At 35.7% G+C, this 14,042-nt stretch overlaps 1 protein-coding gene across 1 annotated transcript in view; it reads left to right on the forward strand.

Annotated features, from left to right (window-relative positions):
• The window catches only part of Mios (meiosis regulator for oocyte development), a 28,394-nt gene that overhangs the window by 7,538 nt on the left and 6,814 nt on the right, over positions 1–14,042 (forward strand). The window contains exons 4-7 of the mRNA XM_090333154.1: positions 4,274–4,528; positions 7,537–7,706; positions 10,563–10,628; positions 11,666–11,824. Coding sequence (XP_090189280.1) covers positions 4,274–4,528; positions 7,537–7,706; positions 10,563–10,628; positions 11,666–11,824 — 650 coding nt within the window. The remainder of the gene's footprint in view (positions 1–4,273; positions 4,529–7,536; positions 7,707–10,562; positions 10,629–11,665; positions 11,825–14,042) is intronic.

The raw sequence follows: 14,042 nt of genomic DNA on the forward strand, positions 1-14,042 counted from the left end.
TTTGTCTTTTTTTGGTTTCTGATCAGATAATTTAGGGAATTGTCCCTTGATATGCTCTATTGTATTTATATACAAAATCCTTTTTGGAGGAGTTTTGAAACGCCTTATGCAAGATGATTTGTAGTCTGCTGATTGTTACTTTAGATTTCATCACAGAATTTTTGCTTTGATGAAGTAGGTCAGGCATTGTGGCTCATGTCTGTAATCCCAGCTACTTGGGAGCCAGAGAGATTGGAAGTTCCTGTTGTGAGTTGAAGCCACAGTAGGCTGAAAATTTGTGAGAATCTATCTCAGCAAATAAGCTGGGCATAAGGGTGCATATTTGTAATTCTAGCTTTATTGGAGGCATAGGTAAGAGAATTGAAGTCTGAGGTTGACCTAAGCAAACATACAAGACACTATCTAAAACTTTCAAAAACTATCTAGGAACAAAAAGGGATGAGAGTATATCTCAAGTAGTAAAAGAGCTTGCTTAATAAGTTTAAAACCTAGTATGATCCAAAGAAAACACCAAAAGTCCTATTAAAACCTAGATTACAAAGCCAGCTAGTTGGGAGATGAGATGAAAATTGTATTGCTTTTTTTTTTTTTTGCCAGTTCTGGGACTTGAACTCAGGGCCTGGGTCACTGTCCCTGAGCTTCTTTTGCTCATTCTACCACTTGAACCACAGCACCACTTCTAACTGTTTCTGTTTATATGGGATTAAGGAATAGAACCCAGGGCTTCATGCCTGTTAGACAAGCACTTCTACCACTAAGCCCTGTATTTCATTTCAAGGCCAGTCCAAGCAAAAGTTAGACTCTATCTTAAACAAGTGGTAGTATGTGTCTGTAATCCAGGTACTTGTAAGATGGAGTTTGGAAAAACAGATTTGAGGCTGATATGAAACCCACTGATATGAAAAAAAGGCAACAAAAAGGGTGGGGGCATGGGTCACGGGGTAGAGTGCTTAGAGGCCCTGACTGTTTTTGAATGTTAAGATAAACTTACTTCCTTTGCAAACATCAATAAATCATTGATTATGTTAAGGAAACTCTCAGATTCAGGGAGTAATATGATTTTTGTATTGCACTATAATGTATAGATTTTATTGCTTTTTCAGAGATATACTTAAGAGTTTGTAATCAGTTAAAAAAATATATTTAAAACCCACAATAGCATTATGTTTCTTTGTTAATAGCTATAGTATAGTCATTGAATTATGAAATGATCTCTGAGCAGCCAAAATATAATTCTTTAAAATGACAATAGTTTAAAAGTAAGTGATTGGGTCTTTAGAGTACACAGGGTTATGGGTTCAGTTTACAGCCTACCCCTTAAAATCTGGTTCTAAATGTAGTTCAGTGGTAGAGTACATGCCTTAGTGTGTGCAGGGCCCTGGCTTCGGTTACATACACACACACACACACACACGCGCGCGCGCGTGTGTGTGCACGCACAGACAGAAGTAATTTTAAATATAATTACCTAACTATTTTTGAGTTTCCAGAATTTTATAAATAACTCATATTGCAACTTTTCCATAGGCAGTCGGGTACAGTTTAAAATATACACTAACATGAAGCCAGGCTCTAGGATTATGCTTATAATCCTAGCTACTCAGGAGGCTAAGATCTGAGGATCATGATTTTAAGCCAGATGGAACAGGAAAGTTTCTAAGACTCTTATAGAGATGTGGCTCAAGTGATACAACAGTAGTCTTGACTGAAAAAGATCAAAGACATCACATGGGCCCTGAGTTCAAACATAAGGACTGGCACAAAAAAAGAATAAGTACTAAAATGAATAATATTTTAGGCTTATTACAACTTGACATCAAGATAATCACCAAAAATATTTGGAAATATAATTTAGATATAGTGAGAGTTTGGGCTATATCCTATGTTCTTCCCAAGTATATAGACTGAGTGACTTTTTAAAAATGTATGTTTGTGGGGCTGGGAGTTTGGCCTAGTAGTAGAGTGCCTAGCATACACAAAGACCCAAGTTCAATTCCTCAGTACCACATACATAGAAAAGCCAGAAGTGGTGATGTGATTCAAGTGTTAGAGTACTAGCCTTGAGGAAAGCCCAAGGACAGTAGTCAGCCCTGAATTCAAGCCCCAGGACTGGCACCAAAAAAAAAAATGCGTATTTGTATGTTCTTTTAATGAAGTTCTTATAAATTCTTGGCTACAGCTAGTCAACTGTAGCATGCATTATCTTATCATTTGCAAGGGTGAGAAATCTGGGCACAGCCAAGATGGGCCCTTGTTCCGAATCTAACAAGGCTAATTAAAGATGTTGTCTAAGCTGCATTTCTTTCAGACCTGAGTACTTTTTCATATTAGTTTGGTTGTTGGCAGAATTCAATAACCATAGACAGAAAATGGGTGGAAATGAGATCTCAATCACAGATTTGGCTTAAAATAAGCTGGTAACATCTTTAGTTTAGCCTTAGGGAAAGAGGGAAAAAGATGTGATGCACAGAATGTTTAGATTTGGGTGACCAGAGGCTAAAGGGCTGAAGATTTGCATTACAGGAGTAAGATACCATTTTTGTTTGTTTGATGGTCAAGTGATTTCCTTAGCTCCTTAGTGGCTGTTCAAGTTCCTTATCAAAGGGCCTTCTCCGGGCCGGGAGTTTGGCCTAGTGATAGAGTGCTTGCCTAGCATGCATGAAGACCCAGGTTCAATTCCTTGGTACCACATGCATAGAAAAAAGCTAGAAGTGGTGCTGAGGCTCGAGTGGTAGAGCTCTAGCCTTGAGAAAGTCCAAGGACAGTGCTCAGGCCCTGAGCTCAAGCCCAGGACTGGCAAAAAAAAAAACAACAAAAAAAAACATTGTCACCAACATGGCAGCTTCTGCTTACTTCTTCAGGTCTCCTCCAAAGAGATCTCCTGCTGCTTCTCTCTTACTTTTAGACCTTCTTTTAAAGCCTGATCTGATTAAGAAAGACCTATACACAATCTCCTACTAATTCAAAGTTAGCTAAGTACTTTGAATTGCATCTGCAAAATTATTTCACTCTTGCTATATTTTATTATTTAGAAGCAAGTTACAGGTTTTTCTTGGTATAAAGAGGCAAAGTTTATACAGATGTTCAGTTACCAAGAAGTAGGAATCTTGGAGACTTACTTGCAATTCTCCTTATAACCATCAAATTGAGTTAAAAATGATAAAAAACCTATTTAAGGGCTTAGGTTGTGGCTCAAGTGGTAGAGCACCTGGTTAGCAAACATGAGGCTCTCCCAGCTCAAATCCCAGTTCAGACAAAATAAAAATGTATTTGCTATTGATCTATTTACAAATGTGCAGTTGTATAGTATATGAATATATAAATGTATAAATTACAGATGTAAGTGAAATTACCCAGTCTACTGCCTTGGTTACAATGTAAATAGTGCTATAAAAACAGCAAGGCTTTGTTACAGAAAAGGTGACAATATAAAGTTTCTAGCTTTAGTAAAGGGCAAAAAAAATACAGTTGTTATTTTTTCACTTTGGTAATTATCTTAAAATTTCAGTGTATCTTGAGGCCCTTTTTTCACATGTATGTACAGTCTTGTAGCATTTAACAATATAATCAACTAGGATGATCCATCTCTCTTATATGACTGCACATACATAGAAGAGAAGATAGAGAAGGGACAAAGAGATTAAGACCACTTCTGGATGCTCGGCAGTAAGGATTCATTGTAAGCACAACAGACAAAAGAAGCCAGGCATCCTAGTAGGCAGGAGGAAGAGATAGGGGGATCAGAAGGTCTAGACCTATCTGCATGGTTAGTGCACGGCAAAGTACATCACCATGCAGGGCATGTATTGTTTCCAGAGAGTCTCTACTACTTAATATTCAATAGAAGTTCCCTTGAACTTTCCCTTCTCTTCTCTCCTGTCAGTAGGCAAAGAGATTACTGAAAGTAAATTAATGAATAAAATATGGGGCTGTATGTTAAGATCTGTATGGAAGAAATAAAGGAAATGAATGGTAAGGTAAAGTACATGTTGCATTTATATTAGAATTTCATGGAAGCTTCTCTGAAGCAGTGATTTAGTCCAGCTGAAGATTCACTCTCATTCTCTTAGTTGTCTGCTAACCCAACTACTTTATGTAGAAACACATAAAATGTTTTATTGGTGGCATGTCATATTTATGCTATCATACAATTGTGGTTGAGAAGCTTAATACTCTAAATATGTTGGTGAAATGTGTCTAGTAAAATGGAATTTTTTTTCCAAATGTGCTTCAAAATAACAAAAAAACAACAGAAAATATTTTCTATTTTTAGGAATGGTGGAAAGCAGCAGACATAATTGGAGTGGGTTGGATAAACAAACTGATATTCAGAATTTAAATGAAGAGAGAATCTTAGCTTTGCAGCTTTGTGGGTGGATAAAGAAAGGAACGGATGTAGATGTGGGGCCATTTTTGAATTCCCTTGTACAAGAAGGGGAATGGGAGAGAGCTGCTGCTGTGGCATTGTTCAACTTGGATATCCGAAGAGCCATCCAAATCCTGAATGAAGGGGCATCTTCAGAAAAAGGTATTAGGTTATGTTGTAATAATGAGAAATATGTAGAATCTAAAGACACTGATCATTTTCATGTGTCTATTTCATCAGTTAATATTTTTATACGTTTTTGTTGAAACCAGAATAATACTCTATAATAAATATTAGCCTGTTGTTTTTATTCATGTACTGGTTTAGGTCTATAAAAACAAATATGTATTATAAGTGCTATTTTAATAATATGAAAAGTTTTCAAATTTATTATTTCAAATGTTTTCCTTTTTGTAGACATAATACATGCTAAAAAGTTGTTTAAAGAATTAGGATTACCTTAATTTGTAAGCGCATTTATGACATTTAGGTGTTTTGAGTATGTTTTTCTCTTTTTCATGGTTGTTGACTGACTCTTTGAAAACTGATACTTTAACTTTAGACCAATAAATTAAAAGTATATAAAAAGCACACTTTGGTCAGCAAAGATGCTACTACTTGAGTCTAGTAATTGAAATATATGCTCCATATATAATAGTGTCTTAAAAGAAAGAAATGTGATTTTTTTTTTTCTTTTCCTTACCCCACTCCCCTCTGGCATTTATCAGAAGATCCCTAAAGAAATAAATTTTCTGGATTTTTTCTTATCAGGATCATTTACTTGAAAATTTCTAAGTCTAAAACATATATACTTGTACTTTAAGAACTGAAAAAGTTTTACCTAGGTTGGAATCTTTTCATTTGTCCTAATGAAAGCTTTTTCTCTTTAAGAATGTAATAGATGACAATAATGGAAAAAATTGATATTTAATTTCTAGGATTCCATTTCTAGTAAGTACAGTGTTTACCTGTCACATAGAAGATCCTCAGTACTGAAACAAATAAAGGAACAAAAACCTTTGATATCTAATTATAATTTAGCTACAGCCCCAAAGCATAATAAACTTCCTGTCTGTATATCTGGAAAATTTGGCAGTAGATTTAAACACTCATACTAACAGTGAAAATAGTCATTCTGGTGACTTTAATAACTTCATGAAGGACAGAAGAAAAGGCTGTTGAGTTAAACATTCCACTTAGAAATAAATTATTCTACATGGATCCAAAGAGATTTCTTCCCTAATTTTTTTTTTTTTTTTTTTTTTTTTTTTGCCAGTCCTGGGCTTGAGCTCAGGGCCTGAGCACTGTCCTTGGATTTTCTCAAGGCTAGAGCTCTACCACTTGAGCCTCAGCACCACCTCTGGCTTTTTTCTATGTATGTGGTACCGAGGAATCGAACCCGGGTCTTCATGCATGCAAGGCAAGCACTTTAACCACTAGGCCAAACTCCCGGCCCCTTCTTCCCTAATTTTTTATGTCTTTATTTTTCAAGACTTTAATGGAGTAGGCAATGGAGGTAATAAGCACCAAGTAACTTGGGGAAAACATTTGTAAAAAAGGTGGTGAGGGCCGGGAATTTGGCCTAGTGGAAGAATGCTTGCCTAGCATGCACAAAGACCTAGGTTCAATTCTTTGGTACGATATATATAGAAAAAGCTGAAAGTTGTTGGGCAACTACACAGGAGGATGAGATCTGAGGATCACAGTTCGAAGCCAACTCAGGCATGAAAGTCTGTGAGACTCATATCTCCAGTTAACCAATAGAAAACTGAGTGTTAGAGTGATAGCCTTGAGCTGAAGGGCTCAGAGACAGCACCCAGGCCTAGAGATCAAGCCCTGGACCGGCCAACACAAAAACAAAAATGAAAAAGCTGGAAGCGGTGCTGTGGCTCAAGTGTAGAGCTCTAGCCTTGAGAAAGCCCAAGGACAGTGCTCAGGCCCTAAGTACAAGACCTAGGACAAGACCTAGGGGAGGAGGAGAAGGTAGTGAGTGTTAAAAACAGAAATTGGGGGGCTGGGATTTTGGCCTAGTGGTAGAGTGCTTGCCCCTAGCATGCACCAAGACCTGGGTTGGATTCCTTGGTACCACATACACAAGAAAAGCTGAAAGTGGTGCTGTAGCTCAAGTGGTAGAGTCCCAGCCTTGAGAAAGTCCAAGGACAGTGCTCAGGCTCTGGGTTCAAGCCCCAGGACTGGAAAAACAAAACATAAATTGTGTGATGCCAATTTATTTAGAAAAGAATTATTAGAATCAAGTGGGGTGGTATATTCCTGTAAAAAATTTCAGCTACTTAGGAAGCAGAGGTAGGTGATTTTCAGTCCAGACCTATTTAAAAAAAAAAAAAAGCTAAAGCAAATATGACGAGTGGACAACACAGCACAACATACAGTATGCTTGGGTTAAAAAGGGGACAGAGAAGAAAAAGCAGAACATTATAGTGAATGTAGAAAATACTTAGAAAAAGTTAAAGTTTAACTTTCTCCTGAAGCTCAACTTCCATTAGCAGCCAGAGAGCTGAAGGCGTTATTAGAATCTTCCTAGCAGTCTTGCAAACTGCAGAGAGTAAATGCTTAAAGCACTATATCATTGATAGTTAATAAATGCCTTGATACAAATGTATGAGAGTTCAATTCTTGGAAAATTCTGATAGTTCATTTTGTCCTAAAAATTACAAATATGCTATAATTAAAACACTAAAATATTTTTGTAACATGTAGTTGACACATAACTAAATGAGTATATTATACATTTATATATAGGAAAATAATTTCTAAAGTAACAGTTCTGAGATGCAATAGTACTTTGAAATATTTCAGCAAAAATGAACTTGTTGGTGTAGTTGGCAGTCATTCTGATATGGAGATTACTTTTCTTCATTTAAGTACCAAATAATAATGTATTGTGTAAGAAACTGCCTGGTATGAGGGCTTGAAAATGAAAAGACATACTGCTTCACGGGATTTGCAAATATGCATATGAGCTATTTTGGAGACTAGAACATTTTTCATTACAGTCATCAGCTTTCTAGTCTAAGTCAAAACCCTTATTCTAGTAAGCTCATTTTTCCAAGGGTAAAATTCACCTCCTAACCTCTGTGTGCTTAAGGGATATTGGAAGCAGGTGATACATTTTTGACCACTTTGATTAGTTGGCTATTTTTAATGTGCAGGAGATCTGAATCTCAATGTGGTAGCAATGGCTTTATCAGGTTATACGGATGAGAAGAACTCCCTTTGGAGAGAAATGTGCAGTACTCTACGATTACAACTAAACAACCCCTATCTGTGTGTCATGTTTGCATTTCTGACAAGTGAAACAGGATCTTATGATGGAGTTTTGGTAAGCTAATTTGTTTCCCATGATTATACTTACAATTAAGGTTAAACTTTTCATTATTAACATTTTCAAATGCTACAATATTCAAATGTTTTCATATAGTTTGATATATTTTAGTATATTATAGTTTGAAATAATATATATAGTTTGATATATTTTAGTATATTATAGTTTGACATAATATAGATACCAAGTATGGTTTAAAATGTAATTTTAAACTATAATTTTAAATATACAACTTTGAACTTTTTTGAGCATTGAGTTATTATCAACCTAGAGCTAGTTAATGGATAGCAAACTGGGTTTGTTTTGTATAATTTTTATGAATACAGTTTACAGGTATGGAAAGAATATGTCATCCTTTAGCTTAGGAACTGACCTCTGAAAATCAGCTATATAAACGGAAAATATATTTGCTATTAAAATATACAGTGTGAGTGTGTGTGTGTATGTGTATGTGTATGTTTGTGTTACTTTGGGCTAAGTCAAACAAGTTGTGGTTGATTGGTCACTTGTTGATTGGTCACTTTTGGTTTTTGGTCAGGGATGTCCGTATCAACATTTGTACTCCTCAGACATGTTCCCATTTGGAAGATAAATTATATAATTGTAGTACCTATATTGGCTTGTTTAATTTATTATTTGGTCATTTCCCCCCCTCTTCTGCTTTGGCTGCCCAGGGCCACATTACCACATAGTTTTTTTATTACAAAGTGAAGAATGAAATGAGATTTTTATTTGTTGGTTTTAGGATTCACATTAATGATACACACTTGAACAATTGGACTTCTTTCTAGTAATAAGGACTTCGTATATTAGATTTTACTTCTGTGTTTCCTAAGAAATTGCTAAGTATTTCTTATAAAATATGCACTTGAATAATTGATTACATGCCAATCCCTAAGAATATGTAAAACATTTTATTGGGGTATCTTGTTGAATTTTTTTTTAACCTACTACTTCTTTTGTTATCAGAAGACAAATGTATCTTGAAGAGATAAAATGATACTTTCAGGAGGTGCTAGAGAATGATGGAGACTAGAAAAAGCAGTGAGGTGATAGAGAAGTAAATTGGCTTAAGTTTCTGTATTTTATATTAAGTGATCTGTAATAAACATTCTTCCTTTCTTATGCCAAAAAGTGATAGTAAAGAAAGTCACATAGGCAAGCTATTTCAAGAATATATTTAAGTGTATATAGATATTATTTATGTATATATAGCAATTATTAGTTTTTTAATGTTAAAGTGCAGCATCATAGTAAAAAGCACTAAATTGGGAAAGACAGAAAGACCTGAGTCTCTGCTCTACCAGTTACTTTAGCCATCCAATTTGGTTTTTTTTTTTTTATATTTTTGGCATTTAGTTTTCTTACCTTTGAAATGTGACAAGAACTATTGGTATCTCTTTCCAAATTGTAGTACATGTAACTGAACCTGAGTTTATTCCTGTTTGGTGGCAGAATCATATTTTACAATTGAGTTGGGGGGCTTGAACTCAGAGTCTGAGTGCTCTCCCTGAGCCTCTTTGTGCTCAAGGCTAGTCCTCTACTACTTGAGCCACAGCACCATTTCCAGTTTTCGATTGGTTAGTTGGAGATAAGAGTCTCATTGAGACTTTTCTGCCTGGGCTGGCCTTGGGCTGGTCTTGAACAAGAATCCTTAGATTGTGGCCTCCTGAGTAGCAGCTAGGATTACATGCGTGAAACCACTGGTACCCAGTTTAAGGATCTTGTTTTTTTTTTTTTTTTTTTTGCCAATCCTGGGCCATGAACTCAGAGGCTGAGCATTGTCCTTGGGCTTTTTCAAGGCTAGAGCTCCACCACTTGAGCCTCAGCACCATTTCTGGCTTTTTCTATATATATATGTGGTACTGAGGAATTGAACCTGGGTCTTCGTGCATGCTAGGCAGGCACTCTACCACTAAGCTAAACTCCCAGCCCAGGATTACTTTTAAAGAAGAAAATTATTTTATAAAGTGGTGTCATTGGAAATTAGATCCATTATCTACCTTTTAATTATTTTTTTACTAATCACAAAATTAATTGGATCTTTCTAAATTTATAGTAAAGGTTTTTCAAACTAGTGTTTGACAGTATTGACAAACATATACAAATTTATCATAATGCAGTTGAATATTTTACAACAAACCATGTATATGTCAACACCATGTATATGTCAACATTTTATTTTATACCCTAATGTGTTTAGAGTTATGAGTTTTGAAACAGATAAATATTTTGAATTTAGAAAGATGAATTGGGGGGCCGGGAGTTTGGCCTAGTGGTTAAAGTGCTTGCCTAGCATGCATGAAGACCCAGGTTCGATTCCTTGGTACCACATACATAGAAAAAAGCCAGAAGTGGTGCTGAGGCTCAAATGGTAGAGCTCTAGCCTTGAGATAGTCCAAGGACAGTGCTCAGGCCCTGACCTCAAGCCCAGGACTGGCAAAAAAAAAAAAAAAAAAGATGAATTGGTATTCTTTCTAACTTCTGTATTGGTACACTCAATTCACAAAATTCTAGAAGTGTGTTTTACCTAGCCAATTTCCTAGTTTCCCTGAAATTAATTTCTATGATAGAATTATTACATGAATCTTAAAGTTGATATGTTATACATGATAGTATATATTTTATGCTGGAAATACATAATTGAACTGGTGTTTTCCTAAACTAAGTTTGGTCCATGTTTGGAAGGTAAATCTTTACTTTCAAGGACGATGCCCTAGTGCTGTGTTTCCTGACAGTTACAGCAGGAAATGCAATTAGTGACTCTTCCAACATAGATACACTTGAAAATATCTGTAAAAATTAAAAACTTGCAGCATATAAAATTTAACTCCTGGCCTATTCTATTTCTAGTATGAAAACAAAGTTGCAGTACGTGACAGAGTGGCATTTGCTTGTAAATTCCTTAGTGATACTCAGGTAAGAACTGCTTTAATTCCATGTGTGAGGTGAATAATATTATCAATAATTTTGAGAAATATCATTTCCATGCACCTCTGAAGTTTACATATAAATTAAGAAGGTAATTTATTACTTTGATATATATTATAAACATGTGCTGCTTAGAATGTTGATTTAATATCCAGTTTGGTTTTTCTCTTAGTATAAAGCTTAGTTAGCAGATAAAATGTTAAACTCACTTTTTAGTGGTACCATAAAATAATCCTTATTTTCAGTATAGAAAACAGTAACTATGTATGTTGTGAGTAGAGAATATGAGCAAGACCCATAAACAGCACCACTACTACTACTATAATAATGATAAAAGTCAGGGGAGCATTGAAGAATCATATCATGACTGGAGTTTGAGATGGGATACAGTCAGGAAAATGTAAAGATAATAGTTGTAATGGTGATTTGGAAGTTTTCTTACAGCTCAGATTCTCTGATTTTATTACACACTACTATGGTAGACACTATGAACTTTACAGAAAAATGAAAACATTTCTCTCAGTCACTCTCTCTTTCTCTCTCTTAGTTGTTGGGCTTGAACTTGAGGTCTGGATACTATCCATAAGTAGTCTTTGCTCAAGGCTAGTGCTCTATCACTTTGAACCACAGCACCATTTCTGGTTTTCTGGTGGTTAATTGGAGATAAGTGTCTTGTGAACTGTACTGCCTGGGCTGGGTTGGAACCACAATTTTCAGATCTCAGCCTCCCTTGTAGCTAGCATTATAGGCATGAGGCACCAATGCTTGGCTACATTTCTCTTTAAGATAGTAAACTATCTGCAGTATTTTTATAGAATAATTAACAGAACATAGAAAATCTTTTGTTTTAAGAAAAATAGCTTAAATAATGTGGATCTGACACTAAAATGTGTACTAGATAGCCTTGTGAGAGAATTTGGTCAAGGGCTTTTGTTTTAAAATGTTTTCCATTAGGAATAAAATTGTTCCAAATGTTTTCAAGTAAAAACAGATTGCTTTAGAAAAATCATTTTGACTTTTTTCAGTTAAATAGATACATTGAAAAGTTGACCAATGAAATGAAAGAGGCTGGAAATTTGGAAGGGATTTTGCTTACAGGCCTTACTAAAGATGGAGTGGACTTAATGGAGAGTTATGTGGACAGAACTGGGGATGTTCAGACTGCAAGTTACTGCATGTTACAGGTTAGTTGAAGTATCAATATCCTGTCAAAACTGGTTTAAAAACATGCTAAGTCACATTAATTTCCCCTGTTCTATATTCCTTCAGGGAAAATTGAGCCTACAGTTTTGTTTGTTTAGGATCTTTCAAAGGTATTTAACTTTTACCTTAATCATTTGGTCTACTTGTCTTACCTTACTATTTTGTCCTTAATTCTCCTAATTGAGTTGTGCAAGTTTTGCTTTTCACTCTGAGATGGGCCAGTTTTCACTGAATCTGAGCTCAAACAGAACTGAAAAATAAACTCCAATTGTTGACAGAACTACACGTACCTTTTCTCTTATCTGAATTAGTCTTAACATTGTACTCCACTTAGTTCCCCATCACTTTCATGAGAGTGATTTGAGTAACCAGTTCACTTATTTTTTTCCTCAGTTTTTGCACTAGAGTGACTAAAACCAGAGTTCTGGCAAAAGTTGTCTTCTACTTTGCTTTTGTTGGAAACATGATAAAAATTCAGAGTATTTCCCTTAGATTTCCTATAGCCCTACAGCTAATCTTATCCTTTTATGTATCTTTCCTGCCTTTTTTTTTGTGGCAGCTTCTGCTGAGGTGTACCGACATAAGCATAACAAAATGGCCAAAATGCTTTCTGCCTGTTACTACTGTAAATCTGTGGAGAGCTAAGTTCTTCTACTTTGGACATATTCATCTCTGAAATGTTTCCTCTGAAAATCATTTTAGAACATGTTTTAGGTTTTATAACTATGAACCAGATTCTTTCTAAATTAATCCTTATGGCCATTGAAAGATTAGGGAAGCGATTAATGAAATTTGATTTTTCTCTGTGTGTGTGTTTTGGTTTGGTTTGGTTTGGTTTTTTCTTCAATTTATGCCAAGGGCTGGGAATGTGGCTTAGTGGTCAAGTGCTTGCCTGGCATGCAGGAAGCACCACATAAACAGAAAAAGGCTGGAAGTGGCACTGTGGCTCAAGTGGTAGAGTGCTAGCCTTTAGTAAATGAAGCTCAGGGATAGTGCCCAAGTGCCCAGCCCTTGGTTCAAGTCCCAGGATTTACCAAAAAAAAAAAAAAAAAAATGCTGAAATTGTATGCTACTTAGTACTTCTGCCTACCTACTTTTTTTTTTTTTTTAAAGAAATAAGATTGTTGGGGCCGGGAGTTTGGCCTAGTGGTTAAAGTGCTTGCCTAGCATGCATGAAGACCCGGGTTTGATTCCTCGGTACCACATACATAGAAAAAAGCCGGAAGTGGTGCTGAGGCTCAAGTGGTAGAGCTCTAGCCTTGAGAAAGTCCAAGGACAGTGCTCAGGCCCTGAGCTCAAGCCCAGGACTGGCAAAAAAAAAAAAAAAAAAAAAAAAGAAATAAGATTGTTGACTTACAGTTTTTCACATGTCATTTTGCCTAAATTTAACTCTAATAATAAAAATGATTAATTTGTTTAATAGATGAATACTCTTTTGAAGTAAACATCTAAAGATAGATTATCTTTATTAGCATTTGTAAGTTTCCTTTTCTCTAGGTGAAAAGTTTACCAAGTTTCCTTTGATAGTTTTTTTTTTTTGTCTTTCCCTGAAGTAGGATTATGAAAACTGGGATGCAAACCAAAGTCCCATTTACCAATGGGGGTAGAGACTTCCTCTGCTTTCTCTACTTGGTAAAGTGTAGGAGAAATCCAGATGCTCTATAAGCCATCTGTAAAAACCTCAGAGCAAGTATAGATGAAATGTGAGATGTCAGGGCAGTCAGAAAAAAATAAAGCTTTAGGAAAATTTTACTGCCAAAATTCTTAGCAAAAAGAACTCTAATAATTTTAAGAAAAACAGATTGTTGTTTTTCACTACAGCCTATATGCAAAAGAACTAAGAAATTTTTTTATTTTGATTTTGTTTAGGCTGCCTGCCTGCCTGCCTGCCTTCTTCCTTTCCTTTCCTTTCCCTTCATTTCCTTTTGTCTTTCTGTCTTTCTTGTTTTTTTTTTTTTGTTTTTTTTTTTTATGTTGTTGTTGGTAGTGGTTGTGGACTTGAACTCTGGGCATGGATGCTGACCCTGAGCTCTTCAGCTCAAGGGTAGTGCACCACTTCTGGTTTTCTGGTGGTTAATTTGAGATAAGAATCTTGTGGATTTCCCTGCTTGGGCTGGCTTTGAACCATGATCCTCAGATCTCAGCCTCCTGAGTAGCTAGGATTACAGGTGTGAGCTACCAGTGCCCAGATTGCTTTCT

Source organism: Megascapheus bottae, chromosome 5 (assembly GCF_031878675.1).
Source record: "Megascapheus bottae isolate mThoBot1 chromosome 5, mThoBot2.hap1, whole genome shotgun sequence".
Lineage (NCBI taxonomy): Eukaryota > Metazoa > Chordata > Mammalia > Rodentia > Geomyidae > Megascapheus > Megascapheus bottae.